The 20,149-nt window shown below is 41.5% G+C and overlaps 1 protein-coding gene across 1 annotated transcript; it reads right to left on the minus strand.

Annotated features, from left to right (window-relative positions):
* Positions 1-3,819: 3,819 nt before the first annotated feature.
* got1 (glutamic-oxaloacetic transaminase 1) lies at positions 3,820-16,773 on the minus strand. Its single transcript, XM_003218405.4, has 9 exons — positions 16,539-16,773; positions 10,395-10,576; positions 9,212-9,335; positions 8,938-9,050; positions 8,186-8,290; positions 7,344-7,494; positions 6,464-6,629; positions 6,202-6,344; positions 3,820-4,812 (listed from the first exon to the last, which is right to left on the minus strand). Exons 1-9 carry the CDS (start codon positions 16,660-16,662, stop codon positions 4,673-4,675), a joined length of 1,248 nt encoding a protein of 415 aa, XP_003218453.1. The 5' UTR covers positions 16,663-16,773; the 3' UTR covers positions 3,820-4,672.
* Between the last annotated feature and the right edge of the window lie 3,376 nt (positions 16,774-20,149).

Here is a 20,149-nt window from a genome sequence, read left to right on the forward strand (position 1 = left end):
CCAGTCTCTTTTATGTGTCGTTTTATGCATGCATTTGAGAGGTGGAAAAAGGGGGAAATTACCAAAAAAAAATGTTGCTTGGGAATTCTAAAGAAAGAAGTTCTTAACATTCCAGATGCCTGGCAGACAAGTGGAGACTGAGCGCATCTTCTGAATGTTTGACAAAAGTGCTGTTTAAGCAGGGTTTCCCAAGCATTTCTACTTGTGAGGAGGGATTCAAAATGTCGCAGCACGCAGCAGCCAGTCCGTTTGGACGCAAGTGGTAAGGAAGAACAACAGGGTTTCGAGTTCATAATTTACTGTTCCCAGCTGGAAAAGGGTGAGAAGCTTCAGCTCTGTGGCTGAATATAGACATTGTTATATAAGTTGTTGATCACCATTAATTATTAATGCATTGAAAACCACCTAAATCATCGATAGGAAAATCACTTGTCAGCTGAGGTATGTGTCTTGGTCTTTTTCCAGTGTCCCTTATGACCCTATGTTGGTCAGTAGTTTCTGGACTCCTTGCTGACATGTCTGGAATTGAAAACCGTTGCTTCTATTGTGATTACCTTAAGACACCTGCAGGGCTCAGCATTTTAGGTCCTCAAATGTGAGTGGCCACTATTAGCTCCAGCTTCTGTCAATCTAGCAGTTCAAAAACATGCCAATGTGAGTAGATCAATAGGTACCGCTCCAGCGGGAAGGTAATGGCGCTCCATGCAATCATGCCGGCCACATGACCTTGGAAGTGTCTACGGACAACACTGGCTCTTCGGCTTAGAAATGGAGATGAGCACCAACCCCCAGAGTCAGACATGACTGGACTTAACATCAGGGGAAACCTTTACCTTTACAATAAAACATGACAAAATCAGTGACTATTAAAAAAAAAAACAGCAGCAACAAATCAATTGTGTACTTCATCTAGTGGGTGCACACAAAACCACTTGATTTGAAGCATCACTGCAATTGGGTAATAATGACAGTTGTAATGAATTTGTGTGAATTAGAAAGATCAAAAAGCAAATTGGCTTATTCTTGCAGCTATGTTGATACAGTACAGCTAAGGTGGGATTATGTAAAAAGTTTGTGTTTTTATGTAACCACAGGGATATTTTTAAAATGCTGAAACTGCACAAAACTTGAGTGCAACTAGGTGCAGTTTGTACCCACTCCCACACATCTAATGCCTCTGTGATGATGTATTATATAGTGCAACCCAAATCATCAAGGTACTGAAACAAGTCCCAGGGAGGCTGCAGCATTTTGGGGTTTTTTAGCTTTAGGAAAAGGTTGAAGTGAGGAATAACATTCAATTTCACTCAACTCTGTTTCTTTCACTGGTTGGGTCACATGTAAATAATCCTAAATTTTCCACTGCTAATACCCTTTCAGCAAAGTCCTTCTGCCAATCAGCCTGAGGAATGCAGTACTCTCTGTGCGTTTGCACGGCACGGATGTTAGTTTCAACCCCCACCCAGTTTAAGAAAGCAAACTATGTCCTCCAGCCCCATTATTTAGTGTGTTTTCAGCCATTGCCACTGTCACACCAGAGCTATTCCATCTGTCCAGCAGGAAATGTTCAGTCTTCATTCTTCTTTAGCAATGCTGATACTATTCTCAAGAGTTATCCTTATGCATATGACATGATCATTAGAAGCAAACTGAAAGCAATGGCTTCCAGGTCAGTGGGGTGGTGAATGTGCTCTAGGTTTTAGTGCAAACTATAAAGGTGTTATCCAGGAGACCCTTTCTCCAAATTTGATTTGTTCCTTATGTGGCTTGTTTAAAATTCATTAACTATGGAGCAGATTCACCAGTTTGCTCACAAGGAAACCACCATCCACAACTGTAAACTGAAGCATCACGCTTTAAAAATATTGGTGCTGCAGGCAAGATCCACTTGCCTGGAAGCGCAGCATTTTTGTTTCACAGTTTCCAAATACTACCATTTTATCTTCAGTGCTAACAGGGATAATGGTTTTGTTCACAGCTACTATTTTATTTTTAATAAACCAATCAACATCCCATTGCAGTGGATTAAAGTCTTGTCTGAAAGTGTAATAATTACAGCAGAAGCAGCACTCAACTCTACAGCAGCAGCAACAGTAGCATCTACACAAATTATTCTGTAGATGCTCTGATGGGCAGTTTGACAAGATATCTGCGAGACTAGGTGAGAAGGAGGTGCTATTTGTTGTATCAATGAGCCATATGGTATTAATTGCCCCATGTAAAGTGTGACCTTAATTGATATACAAACCTGAGGATAAACTGATATAACTTTTGAGTGCAGGCAGCATAATGCTAGGTGAAAGGTAATAGTAACTGTGAAATGTTTTGTAGATGAGAAGCTTTTGAGACCAATTGTAGTGATTGGAAGACTGCTCAAATAGGAGGAATGGTGTTGAAGGAAAGAAAAATAACATAGCAAAAGAGATTGCACTGAGAAGGAAGTGAAAAAAGAGAAAAACAATATGAGACTATTTGTGTAGCTTTGAGCATGTATTTGAGGGGTAAGAGGAGGGTGTATTGAATGCAATTACTTTTTATCCAGAGAACTGGAAACCCATGGCGAGAATCACATTGCTCCTAATTATGTCTTTCATTTGCAAAGGAAAAAATGGCATTTGTGTGCCAACGTTGAATTAATAGCATTTTCTTCACTTGTAACAGCACAGTCTTTACCTATCATCTTCAAAGCTTGGAAGAGCTCATTTCCGACCACAACTTCCAGAATTATGGATATTCTAAGTTCAAGTTCTAGACTACTCAGAAATTAGACTCACTGAATTTAAGGAGACTTACTGTATGCACATAGCACTGAGCCAATATCTTTGGTAGGCCTGTAAATCCTGGTTTACTGTTATGAAATACTGTCTTCCCCAGCTTCACTTTTGGTAACAAAAAAGGTATTTATGTTGCTTAAAATCAACTTAGTTTGGTCACTGTGCTTAATTTTTAAAAAAAACCTAAATTCGCAATTGTAAACCACTTTTGGTGTTAGGATTTCCTCCTTACATTGCCTAAACATAAGCCCTTGGGGAGAGATATTTGTATTCAGGCTATGGCAACTGACAAAAGCTCACTTAGTTCTGAGGCTAAGCAGGAAGAAAGCTGAAGAGAGTATAGTTTAGATTATTATAAACAATAGTTGCAATCATGTTGTGTGTAGGTTTGTTGTATTCAAAGCATTGCAACAAAGGCTGCAAAGAACTGCTAACGTCTGTTACATAAAAAAAAAACCTGAAGACTGAGGCCCCTTCCACACAGCTGAATAAAATCCCACATTATATGCTTTGAACTGGAATATATAACAATATATGACTCAGATAACACAGTTCAAAGCAGATATTGTGGGATTTTCTGCCTTGATATTCTGGGCTGTGTGGAAGGGCCCTGAGACACAGATCACATTTTTACACAGCAGTCTTAAACTGAGGGTTCAGATGATTTTGAGAAGCTTCTTCTAAGTCAAAGACCTTGCTATGGAAGCATTAGCTTCACCACGCCATTAGTAAGGTACCCGTTTGTTTTGGGTTTTTTTGCAATCTCCATTTTTAACTTAGTATTTACAAGGGGTTTAGAAGTGCAAAATCTGTCTTAGAAAATTCCGAGTAAGACATCTCGACCGGACGATTTGAGAGACAGAGCTTGAACCAAGGAAATGTTTTGCATCTTAATAAAAAACAGTCCAATGCTTGAATCTCAACTTTCCAGGTTGAAATAATGAGTTGTCTCAGCAACAGTCCAGAATCCCATGTTGTTTCTACAAACTAAACAGCTGTTACTATTTCCTCCTACCAAACCCCAATGCTGACTAAGAGAAAATGGTGGCATGAAGAAATGTTTTTTATTTTGTTGCACCGATGAGAAAAGGTACATTTTTTAAGATTACAATCTTTGCTTATGCAAGGCTGGAAACCACGGGAGGCAGCACCAGCCTTGCTCCCTGAAGTAGCCCATGCAGCCTGCAGCCAATAGATGGTATTTAACCCACAACACGCTGTTCCGTTGCTGCAGCAGCCATAGGCCAGAGAGGGTTGGTTAACATAAAGTGCAAATGGAGATACAGACAAGGCAGGTGGAAGAGGCCAAGGTCCTGGGATCTAGACTTAGTCACTATTAATATTAGGTGTGCAAACAGATCTGCTCACAAGCAGAAGGGAGCTGGTCTCTCTCCTGCTGACATGCTCACACACAAAACTACGGGACATCAAAAGGCAGGGAAACACTTTGGTGATGCAATTGCTGTTCCCAGTCCCACCAGTCAGAGATGAGGGAGGTAAATTCATCCAGTGAGATTACGTGTTACAAGATGGAAGGAGTCAGTTGTTCGTGTTGCTAAGGACCAAGCTAAATATTACATACAGTTGTGTGTAATTTCTCCTACTGTTTTAAGGCTTTCCCTCTCTAAAACAGTCTTAAGGAGTATTCTAGGTTAAGAAAGCATGGGAAACTATGGAGGGCTGCTTAATCATTTCCCCTCCAGCCCACTTCATCTAAGGGAGGAGAGGCATCCTTCAAGAAGAGAGCATTTAAACAGGAAAGTGGTGGGAAGAGAAAGAACTAAGCAGGCCCACTCTGCACCCCAGAACTCCTGTGCCTCCCAATAACTGGCTTGAAAAGAACCTAAAACATGAGGGGGAAGTTAAAACACAACTGCATGCAACGTCTGGCTTCAGATTTACTGGATCTTAGTGACAGCTTCATGGATGGAAGCAGCGACGTAGTCCAGATTCTTTGCTGTCAAACCACACATGTTGATGCGGCCACTAGCCATCAGGTAGATGTGTTTTTCTTTGATCAGGAAAAGGACTTGCTTAGCTGGAAAAAGAGGAACAATAAGTATCAGAACTCTTGACTAGAGCAATATTTGCCCAGATTTGCATGTTGCAGACAAGGTCAAGGCAAGAACAGACTTTAATGCTTTGAGCAGCATCAGGCAAGCTAAGGAAGGTTCTGAAAAGACATGCAAACCTATACCCGACTGATTTCACAGTGCTTGTCTTCCAATGTAAGAAACCAGAATTTTTTAGAACTCTTGACTGCCTTGCCTTAATATGTGCCACCCTACCCACTTGTTCCCACTGCAAGTGTGAGTGGCTAAACAACCACAGATATTCAATCCCTGGTTTGGGTTGCTGTGAGTTTTCCGACCTGTATGGCCATGTTCCAGAAGCATTCTATCCTGATGTTTCACCCACATCTATGGCAGGGATCCTCAGAGGTTGAGGTCTGTTAGAAACTAGGAAAGTGGAGTTTATGTATCTGTGGAAAGTCCAGAGTGGGAGAAACAACTTTTGTCTGTTTGAGGCAAATGTGAGATCAGGACAGTAAATAAAGAACAACACTCTGAAAACAGGGGAATTCTAGACATGAAACAGTCAGGGCCAGCTAACTCCTCCCAACAAAGGATTCCCTCAGGCAGGAAGCAGCCAGGCTTTGAAGCTGCAAGGCCATTAAATGCTAATCAAGGTGATTGATTGCAACATTCACACTTGCTTCAAACAGACAAGAGTTCTTTCTTTCACCCTAGTCATTCCAGAGATATATAAACCCACATTCCTAGTTTCCAACAGACCTCACATATCTGAGGATTCCTGCCATAGATGTGGGCAAAACATCAGGAGAGAATGCTTCTGGAACATGGCCATACAGCCCAGAAAACGTACAGCAACCCAGTGATTCTGGTCATGAAAGCCTTCGACAAAACAATCCATGGTTTATTTGTTTAATCATGGGTAAAGTGGGGTTTGTGAGTCATATATGATTTCAAGGCTGTCTTGAGGGCATCCATCTATCCACCTCATTCATTTTTAAAACTGGGTCAGAAATATGGCAAAACGACCACCATTTAATGTGGTAGAATGATGCTGATGATTAAATGTGCCAGAGACTGGGGCTATATTTGTGTCCAATGGCTACCACTTTCCTTCCTGGGAACTCGCCATGAACTAACAGCAGTTCACTAACTGACATGATGAGTAAGTTAATGAACTGCATTGGTGAGTTAGTGAACTTCATTTTAAATATTAATTCAAAATGCCCCTTGCATTAAAGGGTTCAAGGGGTATTTTGAATTAAGATTAAAAATGCTGAAGTACAGAGGGAAAAAAAATTGCCCAAGCAACAGCCAGCACCTGCTCAGTTCTTAGTAACACCCTTCCTCTTCTCTGTCCTTGGTGCCCTGCCCAACCCACTCCTTGTACTCACGATTGAGGCCGGTAAAGCTAAACATGCCAATCTGCTCCGTTATGTGATTCCAAGTGCCTGGTGTGTGAAGGGCCTCAAGCCGAGATCTGAGCTCTGCCCGCATCAGCAAGACACGGTCTGCCATGGTCTTCACATTCCCTTTCCTGTGAGAGAAAAAGGCTTGAGATTGGGCCAGGCCCATCCTTACCCAAACAGACAAGAAAAGCAATCTCCAGAAAGCAAGGACTGACCCACGTTAAGTCTCGGCTTGGTTGATCCTTACCATTCAGCAAAAAGCTCTGGGGTAGTGAGTGTCGTGGCCACAATCCGTGCCCCCTGGGAAGGGGGGTTAGACCAAGTGGTGCGGACAATCTTTTCCATCTGGGATAAAACCCGCTGCACGTTTTCTCCATCCTTTGCCACGACAGTCAGGTTTCCCACACGCTCATCTGAGCAAAGGAAAACCAAGAAAAATGCCCTCATAAACCCCAGTCTCCACACATGGAATCCATGGTGTGATAAGCATGTTTTATTTCCCTTGATAACAAGCTGATTGATAAATATCCCATCTTTTAGCCATAAAAAAGTTCCCAGTGAGTGAGCCTTACGATATCACAAACTATACTATATAAGAATTTTTGAAAATAACACTGTCCAGGATCCAGTAGAGCTGCTCCACTGACAAAACTGTTTACATCTGAAGAAATGGGAAAAGATTTCCCCACTCTCCCTCATCTCTTGTAGCATCCCCCACTCACTGGATTTAAATTTTGCTCCTGGGAAACCCTTTGAAGCAGATTTACATGATGAAGAGGAAGAGGAGTAGCTCATATCCTGCTAGTCTAGCAGTTGACCATTAACATGATGTGGATTTAGGCATTGGTTGGTTGGTTTTTCCCTGACATTAAGTCTAGTCGTGTCCTACTCTGGGGGTTGGTGCTCATCTCCATTTCTAGGCCAAAGAGCCAGCATTGTCTGTAGACACCTCCAATTTCATGTGGCCGGCATGACTGCATGGAGCGCAGTTACCTTCCCACTGGAGCAGTACCTATTGATCTATTCATATTTGCATGTTTTCAAACTGCTTGGTTGGCAGAAGGCATAGCAGGTGATAAAGCAAAAATTGATCTGCCAATTAGCAGGCAAATTAAACAAATACTTACTGTACAGGCCAAAATTTTTTGAGAAGGACTGTGCACAGAAGAGTTCAAAGCCTTCTGAAACAAAGTAGCGGACAGCCCATGCATCTCTGTCCAGGGAACCTGAGGCAAAGCCTTGGTAGGCAGAGTCAAAAAATGGGAACAGGAACCGGCGCTGCATGAAAAGAAAAGACAGCAGGAGTTCTGGTCTTTACTGTATCATGGAAAACAGCTAATTGAAAACAGCTAACACTTTATTTTCTTAACCACTGCCAGGAGAACCAAGTTCCTCAAAGGACGTGACTATAGACCTAAAGAAACCAAGTTATCACTGAATCACGCATTGTTTATTCATTAGTAGCTTCAGCAATGTCTTATCTTTATTTGTAATACATAGGAAACATTGCCAAACAGTTTAAATACTTCTAATCAGAAGTTTTGACCTAAGCAAGCCATTTCTTCATGTAACCAAATAATTTTGCAGCTACTTTGACCAGTTTTCTGAATCAAAAATATGACCTGCTTAACAAACTACAGAGCGCCATCAACAACTCATAAAACAGTCCCAAGTGCACATTTCGCAATTTCACTGTTCTCTCTGAAAGCATAACCCTACCTACTTTTCCACACACTGGCATGAAGAAAAGAAGCTCATCTTATTAATGGATAGAAGCAACACCAACCTATGTATTTAAAAGCTGGAAGCTAGCTTTATTTCCTGAATTCCGTTAGGGCACAACTTTGAGCTTTTCTGCATAAATAGGAGTCTATTTTGTATAACTTTATACACAAACCCACACATTCACAATAGCATGAAGCAATAGTTCGATTGCTGTTCTTAGGAAACCATTAGAGTGAACACTTACCTTCATGACAGCTGCTATTTGTTTCCATTGCTCCTGAGTGGGATCTGTGCCAGTTGGATTATGAGCACAAGCATGAAGGATGAAGATGGAAAATTCTGGAGCTTTCTGGATTCAAAAAGTAAGAGAAAAACATAAAATCTGAACCAGGCAGCATTAACCACTCATGTTTCAGCCTCAATGACACACTGTGAATGAGACCTAGGATAAGTTAGACAGGTTACATCCTTGTACAAACAAGGCAGTAAGATATTTAAAGTCCTTGGAAACTTTATTAAAAATATTAAATCAGATAACCCCCGCAAATACTAATCACCACCCACATTATTCAATTCAATGCTTTTTTTGAATACACTGATGTGAACCTGTAATCCAAAATAATGTAATCTGGTTAAAATGGAACTCTCCAGATTTCTTCTCTGGCTACAGATCTCGATTGGAAGTTAACCAGGAGACTTACTCATGACATATAAAGGGATATGCATCAAAAGCACACCCCACATACATATGTTTCCACCACAGCTCTGTCCACTGCTCTTTGAATCCCAGGAAATAAATAGAATTGCATGTTCATGCTGGCAAGAGATAATAGTTCTAGCAAAAATAAATATTAATTCAACACACTAGTGACTAAGTTTTTCCTACTGTCTATGAAATGTAGCTTTTACAGGAAGCTCCCATATAAGATACTGCCTAAAATCCCAATTTAGATTTCCATCTTGTTTAAACCTAACTTGTAGAGCACTTTGACCCACCTCCAAGTCCTCCAGAAATCCTTGTATGTCCAGACCCCTTTTTGCAGCATCCCAATAGCGATAGCTGCGGATGTCTTTGAAGCCAGCATCCGTGAAGACAGAATTATGATTTTCTGTGGAAAGTGAAGAGAAGCATTTTTCATTTAGCCACTCAGGGCCAAGCTGCCTAGCATGGAATATATTTTGAAATGCTATGAGATAAGATGGAGACCCCAGCCATCCCTCTCACTGCTCCATACCATGCCCCAGGTGTGAGCTAGGCCTCAGCACTCACCCCAGGTAGGGGAAGAGATGTATACAGGTGTTGCTGTGTTGTTGGTTCCATTGTACCAGCGTCTCAGGAACTCTGCTCCAATACGGAGAGCCCCTGTGCCCCCCAAGGACTGTACACCTCCAACCTGGAACAAAGGGAAAGATTTGTTAGAAGGAAGGTCCTGTTTTCATACTGGATAGTTTGACAACAAGAGTTCAGTTTCCCTTAAATCAGTGATTCTCAATCTGTGGGTCCCCAGGTGCTTTGGCCCACAACTCCAAGAAATCCCAGTCGGTTTACCAGTTTATAGTATTTCTGGGAGGTGAAGGCCAAAACATCTGGGGACCCACAGGCTGAGAATCACTGCCTTAGATATTATCTGATCTCTCTTTTTTACAGTATTTTAATGTGTGGGATAGTCAGCCATTTTAAACTTCTTCCATTTCATCCAAAACAAAGCCAATAGATACAAGACTGCCAGGACATACCACAACATCAGCCTCTTCCTGCAGTAAACCTTCATCACTTTTCCCAGTTCCTCAAAGGCACATCATATGCCCAGCCATTTTCAGTGTCTCTCTCAATAGGCTGAGAGAAAGGAACCCCTACCCACCAAATGTTTGTAGTACATCTCTCAGAAGCCCAAATCCACAACTAGTAAGCCATAGAGTCCCCATCTAGATTTATCTGGAAGCTACTTTTTTTCAGCAGCCCAATGACTCTTCCATTTTCCTCAAGAAGATGCTTATCTATTAGCACTTGTATTATAGTTCTAGAAATCCCCACTGCATAACAGCACGGACACCCACATAAAATATCCTTAATCACTGCTATGTCACTGAGAAGCTCATCTATTTCCTCCAACCCAAGTACCTTTCTACTAATTAATATAACACAGGCCCAATACACATTTTGGTGCCTCAAATTTAAACCTGTGTCTGGGTATATTGGACCACCCAATTCTAAAACTGGAACCAGTTTTTCTTTAACCATTTAGTTTTTGAGATACAGAACATATGACATATAGCAGTCGCCATCTGTTCGCCCATAGAAAATCATGATAATCATAATTGAGAAACTAGAGGTGATGTGATCTATCCACTGAAATCTTCTGAATCTGCACTCCAAATAACCTCAGGAACAGGCCTAAAAATCAAAACACCAAAAAAATTCTTATTGGGCTGTATTTCTTCTTTAGACTTACCCTATTCTCCTTGATGGCTGGACTATCATCCCCAAGAGCAATTCGAGAGGAATTGGCACGAAATTCTGGCAAGCCCAAGATGGGAAGGTATTCATGGTTCAAGCTGGTGTCCTTGGTAATCATTGTTTCTACCTTGCGAACCACTGGTAAGACCCATGGCTGCCCCTCGTCCGTACGATAGGCTATAGGGCAAAAGGGCAGGAATTATTAGCCAAGACACATTTGCACATGTATAAACATCAACAGGGTTTAGCAAAGGGAGTTATTCCCCCCCCCCCCCCCGACTGTCCATTTTTATTTAAACTGGGTTGCTGTGAGTTTTCTGGCTGTATGGCCATGTTCCAGAAACATTATCCCCTGACATTTCCCTCACATCTATGGCAAGCATCCTCAGAGATTGTTGAGGTCGTTGGAGACTAGGCAAGGAAGGTATATATATGTGGAAGATTCAGGGTGGGAGAAAGAACTCTTGTCAATTGGAGACAAGTGTGAATGTTGCAATTAGCCTTCGGCAACATATTTGTGTGTGCCTGCTCTGATGTAGGAGGTCTTCAATGCAGTACAATTCCTATAATCCCTTTTGCACAGATGTAGAAAAGGCTATAAAACAGGTATGTTTGGTCACAGCATATAACATTTTTGAAGGCTATGGATTCCTAATACGCAAATAACAGGTTTGGACCAAAAACATGGGAAACACGACTGAAGTCAGCAACCTAGATGTAATACAGTAAAAAAAAATCTGAGGAGTTGTTCTGAAGGACAGACAAGAAAGACAAGCAACAACTAACAAGTGTTCCCAGTCGACACTGGCATAGACAGAAGTGAAAAACTACTTCTGAACAGTCTAAGGACTGTTTCAAGCGCTGTAGAAAGTGAATGAGTGGGACAAGAAGCAGCTAGACAATCATGGAATAAATAACTTAGGAGCAAAGTGTTAGCACCTTAGAGGCTGGCAGTTTACTAAACTTTATGCTCAGCCTGCATTCTGTCCTTTAGTCCTTGGCCGGGTGTCCTTCCCAGTTTCTACAAGGCATGGGCAATAATAACGCAAGATCCTGTGGGCTGACCCAAGAGGAACTTGGATATCAGCCCAGATATCCTGGCAGCACATTCGTAAGAACAGCAGGTGCTATGCAGCATAACAGCCTCACACCTGAGGGAAGCCAAAACATAAAGGCTAGTTGAGATGAAATGTCAAAATCACAAGGCAGAAACAAGTCACAAGAAGAAGGTACATTGGGGCTAACTGGGAGAGTACAGAAAAGACAAGAAATCAGAACAAAGTAACTGGAGGATGGACATTGCAGGTAAAGCATGCCATTATTTTAGACATTCAGTGCAGCCACAAGTCAAGGTTGAAGAACTAGACACTTTCCTCTTCAAGGACAGTCTCAGGCCCCTTCTACACTGCCATATAAAATCCAGATTATCTAGTTTGAACTGGATTATATGGCAGTGTAGACTCATAAATTCCAGTTCAAATCAGATAATCCGGATTATATGGCAGTGTAGGAGGGGCCTCAGCTTCTTCTTTCCTCTTTCACCTCCTCATTTTCCCTTCTTTCCAATTGTCACCACTAGTCTTCTCACTGTTGGCAGGGTACACAACCCAGCTTCCATGACAATACTGCTTCAGCATTTCTAGCAATCACCTTGAAGCATCCATCCTTGAAACACTGCCTCGTTGCAAGCAGCTCCAACAGTTTCTGAATGGGTCTTCCAAGTGAACTTATGGGACAATGGGTTGGCTCTAGATACAGACATGTTTACAACAGGCAATAATATATTGTATGGACATATAATATAAATAATAATATTGTAATGTAGTACAATATAATAATAATAATGTAATATAATAATGATAATATATTAATTATAATATTATTGATAATATATAATAATATATAATGATAACTGTTTTATTATTGTATATTTGTATATTTTAAGTTGTATTGTAATGTTTTAAATTGTAAGCCATTTTGAGTCTCTTTATGGAGAGATAAAGCAGGATATAAATAAATAAAATCCAGACCATCTAAACAGATAATCCACATTATATGCTTTGAACTGGATTAAATGAGTCTACACCACCATATAATCCAGTTCAAAGTAGATAATCTGGATTTTATATGGCAGTGTAGAAGGGGCCTCAAAGAATGATAATGAACACTCCTTCATTAGTGATCTTCAAGCAAACCATTGACAGCTTTTAAAGATTTGGGTGCTTTTAGACTTCCTACTACCGTGTTTCCCCAAAAATAAGACAGTGTCTTATATTAATTTTTGCTCCCAAAGATGTTCTAGGTCTTATTTTCAGGGGATGTCTTATTTTTCCATGAAGAAGAATTCACATTTATTGTTGAACAAAAAATGAACATTTATTACAGTAGAGTCTCACTTATCCAAGCTAAACGGGCCAACAGAAGCTTGGATAAGTGAATATCTTGGATAATAAGGAGGGATTAAGGAAAAGCCTATTAAACATCAAATTAGGTTATGATTTTACAAATTAAGCACCAAAACATCATGTTATACAACAAATTTGACAGAAAAAGTAGTTCAATACGCAGTAATGTTATGTTGTAATTACTGTATTTACAACTTTAGCACCAAAATATCATGATATATTGAAAACATTGACTACAAAAATGGCTTGGATTATCCAGAGGCTTGGATAAGCGAGGCTTGGATAAGTGAGACTCTACTGTATATACTGTACAGTAGTTGTCATCACAAACCAGCATAACCAGACAAACTGAATCCTATCAATAATTGCTTGTTACTACCATTATTTCCATGGACAACACTCTATGGTAGATACATTTACTTATCCTGCATACTCTGGTGTTCTGTTCGTTGGGCATCTTCCAAACAAAAACTTTGCTAGGTCTTACTTTTGGAGGAGGCCTTATATTTAGCAATTCAGCAAAACCTCACTAGGTCTTATTTTCTGGGGATGTCTTATTTTAGGGGAAACAGGGTAGTTAAGCAGATGGCCAAAAAACCCACTTCCAACTGAAAGCTCCTAGAGATTTTCCTATAAATAAATATTTAAATCCTGCCCCTGCTGAAATGGTCCGAATAGCCTAGTCTTCCATTCAAGCAAAGCAGATTGCTAACATTCTTTGATGAAACTTGTAATTACAATTCATGCTTTGGCTGAACAGTCCTCCTTAAGCTCCTACGTCAAAGTGGCGGATGAAAATTGCAAAAAAAAAGCAAAAACCCACAACTGTTTGTGTCAAGTTCCCTGTGGCCCAATTCAAGAACTATTCAGATTATCTAACCCTGAACCATTTACAAGGCACAAAAATGTAAATTCAAGAGCTGTTAGAAGCTATATAGTAATGTATTTGAAAGAGTATATGATTAGTCCAAATACTTCAGAAGATCAATATGATTTTTAAAACAAAAAAACACATTTAGCCGGAAGATAAACAAAATTAATTCTCTCAACATTCCCAACTCAATAGGATTATGCTAGTATTAGGAATCATTCTGTTGTGCACTCATACAGTACTAATACCAACAAAAGTGCCTTTATTACAGACTCATTTAGCTATATATTTGAGTAGAAATCCTATCCTTTTTTTCTCTATCCTTCTAAAAGAGCAAATGGCCATTAAAGGTAAAGGTTTTCCTCTGACATGAAGTCTAGTCGTGTCCGACTCTGGGGATTGGTGCTCATCTCCATTTCTAAGCCGAAGAGCTGCCATTGTCCATAAACACCTCCAAGGTCATGTGGACAGCACGACTGCATGGAGTGCCGTTACCTTCCCGCTAGAGCGGTACCTATTGATCTACTCACACTTGCATGTTTTCAAACTGCTAGGTTGGCAGAACAAATGGACATTGCACAGACACAAATTCAACAAGTGCAGTTTCTTTGGTATAGAACAGGCATGGGCAAACTTGGGCCCTCCAGGTGTGTGGGCTGTTAGGAATTGAAGTTGAAGTTCAAAACACCTGGAGGGCCCACGTTTGCCCATGCCCGGTATAGAACTATAGGAATCACTTGAGGAATCCAATAAGAAAAACAGAGACAACACTCTTAGATATAGGGTTGTTGTATGTTTTCCAGGCTGTATGGCCATGTTCTAGAAGTATTCTCTCCTGATGTTTCTCCCACATCTATGGCAGGCATCCTCAGACAACCTCTGAGGATGCCTGCCATAGATGTGGGCGAAACGTCAGGAGATAATACTTCTAGAACATGGCCATACAGCCTGGAAAACATACAACAACCCTGTGATCCCGGCCATGAAAGCCTTCAATAACTCTTAGATATACCCGGGTAGGTCAAAAAGTTTTGCCTCTTATGTCATAAAAATATTATGAATGAAAATATAACAGTAGAAGTTGCTACAGATTATAGCCTGAACTATCCTCTACACAAAATTACAGATCAACACAGTCACCATTAATTTGTACACATCTGCGCCACCATTTAATTCAGGCATCAAAACCATTTTGAAAAAATTCAGGCTTTTGCTTTGTGACCCATGATTTTGAAGCTTTTTTAACATTGTTAAAGTCATTGAATCTGAAACCGGGTTGTCTTTTAGAGGTCCAAACAGGTAAAAAGTCAGAAAGGGCCAAATCAGGGCTGTAAGTTGGATCAGGCACTATTGACCAGCCCATTATTGCAATCGCCTGGGTTGTGAAAAATGACGTGTGGGTGTGCATTACTTGATCGAACAAACATCTTTCAGTGGTCTCTTTCTTATTGCCTCCTAAAGTTTCTTAGGTATGTTTTCATAAGTTTTGCTGTTGATTGTGACACCATGTTGCAGAAAATCAATAAGAATAACACTCTGTGTGTCCCAAAGCCCTGAAAGCCCACACACATCATTTTTCACAACCCAGGCAGCCGCAAAAATGGCCTGGTCAGTAGTGCCTCGTCCACCCTACAGCCCTGATTTGGCCCCTTCTGACTTTGGACCTCTGAAAGACAACCTGGTTTCAGATTCAATGCCTTGATTGACATTAAAACAGCTTTAAAATCATGGGTCACAAAGCAAAACCCTGATTTTTTCCAAAATGGTTTTGATGCCTGGGTTAAATGATGGCGCAAATGTGTACAAGTTGATGATGACTATATTGAACGGTAGCTTTGGGTAGAGCAGGCATGGGCAAACATTTTTGCCTTGGGGCCACATTCTTGACCCGGCTGGGCCGGAAGGGAGAGGGCATGTGAAAGCGTGGGGACAGGAGGGCCTGGGTCATCGTCAGGTAACTCACCCCATCCTTATGCTGGGCGGAAAATGAGACATGTGGCAACTGCCCCAATCCTCCTACCCCGATCTTCAGGTTGTCCTCTCAGCATTATGCTGGGAGGAGGGCGAGACAAACACACATGAGGGCTCTCAGCCACTCTGTGCCTTCTCCAGTCCATCCTCTCAGAATAAGGAAGTAGCCGCTCCATACCATCCTTATGCCAGGAGGAGGGCAAGATCTTCTGTGGCTGAGAGCACTCCAAAGGGCTCTCAGCTGCTGCATGCCTTCCTCCTCTGTCCTTTCTGAATAAGGCTGCAGTGGGCTACCATGTCCTTATGCTGAGAAGACAGGGAAAATGAGGAGGGCCTGAGGTAAGTGGCCAGGGGGCCACATCTCGCCCCCAGGCCTTAGTTTGCCCATGCCTAGTGTAGAGAATAGTTCAGGTAATAATCTGTAGCAACTTCTGCTGTCATATGTTCATTCATAACATTTTTAGGACAAAGGAGGCAAAACTTTTTGACCCACTTGCGCATATATGCCAATGTTTCCCAAACTCTGGCTTTAGACTCCTGCTCCCAAAATGTCAAAAAAGCTGTGAGGCTTCTGGGAGTTAATGCCCCAAATACCTGGAAGGCTAGATTTTGAGAATCACTACTTCAAGTCCCATCAACCAGATACATCAGAGGGACTTTAGAGAAAGCTGATCTGCAGCAGGAAGGGAAATCCCATTCCCCTCCACTTTGGACTCCAACTCCCATCAGCACCAGACAATGGTCAGCGATTAAGGGCGCTGCAGTCCAAAACAATTGGAAGGCTAACCTGGGGCATGGCAAATCCACTCCGATCCTACTGGGATCGGATCAAATTAAATTCCTCGCCTTCGAGGTTCTAGACCCAGATGTCCCCCCGGTCTCTCTCTCTCACCTCCCACGCCCAGGTTGACCTTGCGAGGATCGGCGTCGGCGCGGAAATCCGCCGTGAGCTGGAAGACGGCCACCGGCAGGGCTTGCGGGACGGCGGCAAAGACGGATTTTCCTCCGGGAGCCATTGCGGGGAAGGAGGAGGCGGAGGAAGAGGAGGCAAAGGCCGGCGCCTGGAGGAGACTCTCACCTTCAGCCGCGGAGACAGAGCGAGAGAGCGCCGAGAGGAGGCAGGCGGGTGCGTATTGGCCAATCAGAGAGCCGCTCTCGAGGGGCAGCGGTACATCCACCAATCGGAGCAAAGGGCCGGCAGCCCGGAGGACCGGCGAATCGAATGCCTCGAGGAATGGGAAGGGCCAGAATGGTGAGCCACTCAGGATCTCGCAAAGGCGGGGCGAAGCGGGAATGACGTTCTCCCGCCGCTCGTCATAAAGGCGCGCGTAGATAAATAAGGATGGGTCAGGTTTGGTTGTGCTGCGTGGGAGATGGAAGGAAACTTAAATTGACATAAATTTAGGACAGAATGCGAAGAACCTAAATGGTCTCCGATTGGCAATAAGGGTCAGGAAAAGGGGGCAGAGGACAGACTATTTGATCCGTGTTTTTTTATACTAATGACTTAGACCAGTGGTTCCCAAACTGTGGTCCGTGAACCACCAGTCGTCCCCAAGAACGGAGATATGGCCTGCGGCCTCACCATTACTACTCCGTTGCCTCGAAACCACGCGGAAACAAGAGCAACTGGTCTCCCGAAACCCTCGTATAGTGGCAAGGCAATAGGGGTGTTGGAGGGGAGAGGCTGACTACCCACGAAAGGCACAACGACAAGCCTCCTGACTGCTGCTTCTCCTCCTCCTCCCTTCCCCTGACTGGAGCTGTTACATGTGATGCCTGGAAGAGAGGGCACCTTAGTGCCTTTGTTTTTAGGCCTGTTCCTGGGGTTATTTGGGGTGCTGATTCAGAAAATTGCATTGGATAGACCACATCAACTCTAGATTATTAAATATGGTTTTCTGTGGGCAAGCAGATGGCAACTACTAGGTGGCATATGTTGTGTATCAGAAACTAGAGCTGATGTGGTCTATCCAATGCAATTTTCTGAATCAGCACCCCTAATAACCAACCCAAATCTAAAGTTGACCAGTGCTGAAACTGTTGAAATTAGAAGCAGCCCAGCTGTCCATGTCAGCCTATAAGTATGAGGTCATTCCAAGTTTTAGGACATTCCCCAACTTCTGCTAATGTTTTCATCACTTTGTTAAGGACTGGAAGTCCCTGAATATCATATGTATTTCCAGGAATGTTTTCTACCTCATTTCGGAGTTTGTTACCCATGTTCATGGGCCCTTGGAGGTCTCTCTTATATGGGGTCAACTTGATGACAGTGAACAATAAACTTCTGCCTACCCAGGAGAAGACAGTTTGACCAGATTTCTAATAGTATGTATCAATGTATGTCTAGTGAATCAACGGGATTAATGGCTTCAAGCTACAGGAAAGGAGATTCCACCTGAACATCAGGAAGAACTTCCTCACTGTGAGAGCTGTTCAGCAGTGGAACTCTCTGCAGACTGTGGTGGAGGCTCCTCCTTTGGAGGCTTTTAAGCAGAGGCTGGATGGCCATATGTCGGGGGTGCTTTGAATGCGATTTCCTGCTAGATGGCCCATGAGGTCTCTTCCAACTCTACTATTCTATGATTCTATAGACATATTGACTTACTGTTCTGAAATTGATTAGTTGGAGGCTCTCAGGAGAGCCAATAGGCTTGTGCATTTCAGCTGAACAGTAATCTGTTTCTGCTATCCAAATTTCAGTGTGTCTGCAGATCCATTTTTGCAGACCTCCTGAAATGTTTTTGGAGCATATTATATTACCGGTATTTTAAATCTTAACAATTCAGCAGGTCATCAGCCTCACTGATTCAGAAAGGCAAGGTGGTGGCAGTCCACAAAAAAGGACAATGGAGGGGCTCAGGGACAAGGGAAGAAGGATGACTTCAGGTCAGGCAAGCAGCTGGCAACTGGAGAAAATGGGGACTGGGCTGTTAGATGCAGCTGGAATGTGATTTTTAAATTAAAAGTTATTCCTGAAGGTACAATTCTTTTAAATACAAATAATAATAACAGTAGTCTTTTATTTTTTGATGGAGGAGGTTGGAGTTAGAGTAGAGAGAGACGATGGATTCTGTTAGCAAAGCTTCCACAGATGTCCAATAGTTTTATTATTTTTAAGCAACAGCCAAATTATTATTATTAAATGAAATTAAGAAGGCAGAGAGCACAGAGAGAAATATAATAAAACAACAGAGAGAACTTGTGATGAGATTGCAAAGGAAAGAAATTATTAGGCTTTTTTTAAAAAAATATGTTTTTTATTGTAGATACCAGCGAAACAACAACAAAATCCATCAACATACACATCCAATCACATATTCTTGGTAACATTACACTTGTTGGTTCCACTTTTATCTCCCATTTATGTACAGTAGTTTTTCGCCCCTCCCCCCTCCCCCTCCCTCTGGGAACAGTACTTTCTTCCATTCAGATATTTTAATTGATCAATCGTAAGTAGAGAATGATTCAATTCTTTATATTTTCTTTGTCCTTTGACTTTATCTATCAATCTTCCCCATTTCAGCTCCCAATTCTTTTTGATTCGGCCTGATATATATTTAGTTCTCCTTTCAAGGATATAATCCTGAAGCATAAAATCAGCTAGGTATCCATACCATTTTTTAACTTCCCACTTTGTTTGCTCTTTCCAATCTAAGGCAACTGTTGCTTGAGCGGCAACTAACATGTATTTTATAATTTCCCCCCCAGTCCTTAGTAATTTTGTTTTTATCTAATTTCTGGATGAAGAATTCTTTATTTTTCAAAATCAATTTATGTCCTGTTAAATCTTCAATTTCCTTCTTTACCTTGTTATAAAATTTTTGTACTTCATCACATTCCCACCACATATGAATATAAGATCCAGTTTTCCCACATCCGTGCCAACACAATTTTGTGGTTGATTTAGTTATATAAGCTAATTGGATTGGGGTTCTATACCATTTAGTCAGTATTTTCCTTTGGGTTTCTCTTATCCTTATCTGCTTGATTTTTTTAATTGAATTGATCCAGTATTCGATGTCAGAGTCGTTAATATTCATGTCCTCTTTCCATATCTCGGCCAATGTTTGTTTCAATTTATATTGTTTTTCAGTTAATATCTTATAAATAAAGCCCATCAGGCCTTTTTCCTTTTCTAATTTCCATTTTAAAATTTGGTCAAAATCTTTTTCTGGACCTTCCTTTTTCTTCCAATTCATAATCCTTTGTTTCAGTCCACTCCAAAGAAGCCAGTTACTTTGCCCACAAATGTCTTTTATCATTTCCCAATCCTTAATTGTCCCATCTGGGTTTAAGAGGTCTTTTATCAATTTCATTCCATTTTGTTTAAAATTATTAGGCATTGATTGTAGGTAGGTAGATAGTTTTTCTGAGAATGAGCATTTGCTGTTTGCTGGAATTATTATAATTAATAACAATAATATTTTAAAAGTACTTTCTGAAAGAGGAGAGAGGAGAGATGCTAAAACCTTTAGTGAAAGTGACTCAAAGCTCAGAGCT

Source organism: Anolis carolinensis, chromosome 3 (assembly GCF_035594765.1).
Source record: "Anolis carolinensis isolate JA03-04 chromosome 3, rAnoCar3.1.pri, whole genome shotgun sequence".
NCBI classification, from domain to species: Eukaryota; Metazoa; Chordata; class Lepidosauria; order Squamata; family Dactyloidae; genus Anolis; species Anolis carolinensis.

Excerpts from the sequence above, each read along its gene's own strand:
- got1 (XM_003218405.4), bottom strand. The coding sequence starts at position 16,662 with ATGGCTCCCGGAGGAAAATCCGTCTTTGCCGCCGTCCCGCAAGCCCTG. Across the intron at positions 6,345-6,463 it reads CCAGAGCTTTTTGCTGAATG|GAAAGGGAATGTGAAGACCA; the intron begins GTAAGGATCAAC and ends TTTCTCTCACAG. Across the intron at positions 4,813-6,201 it reads TAGCTTTACCGGCCTCAATC|CTAAGCAAGTCCTTTTCCTG; the intron begins GTGAGTACAAGG and ends CTCTTTTTCCAG.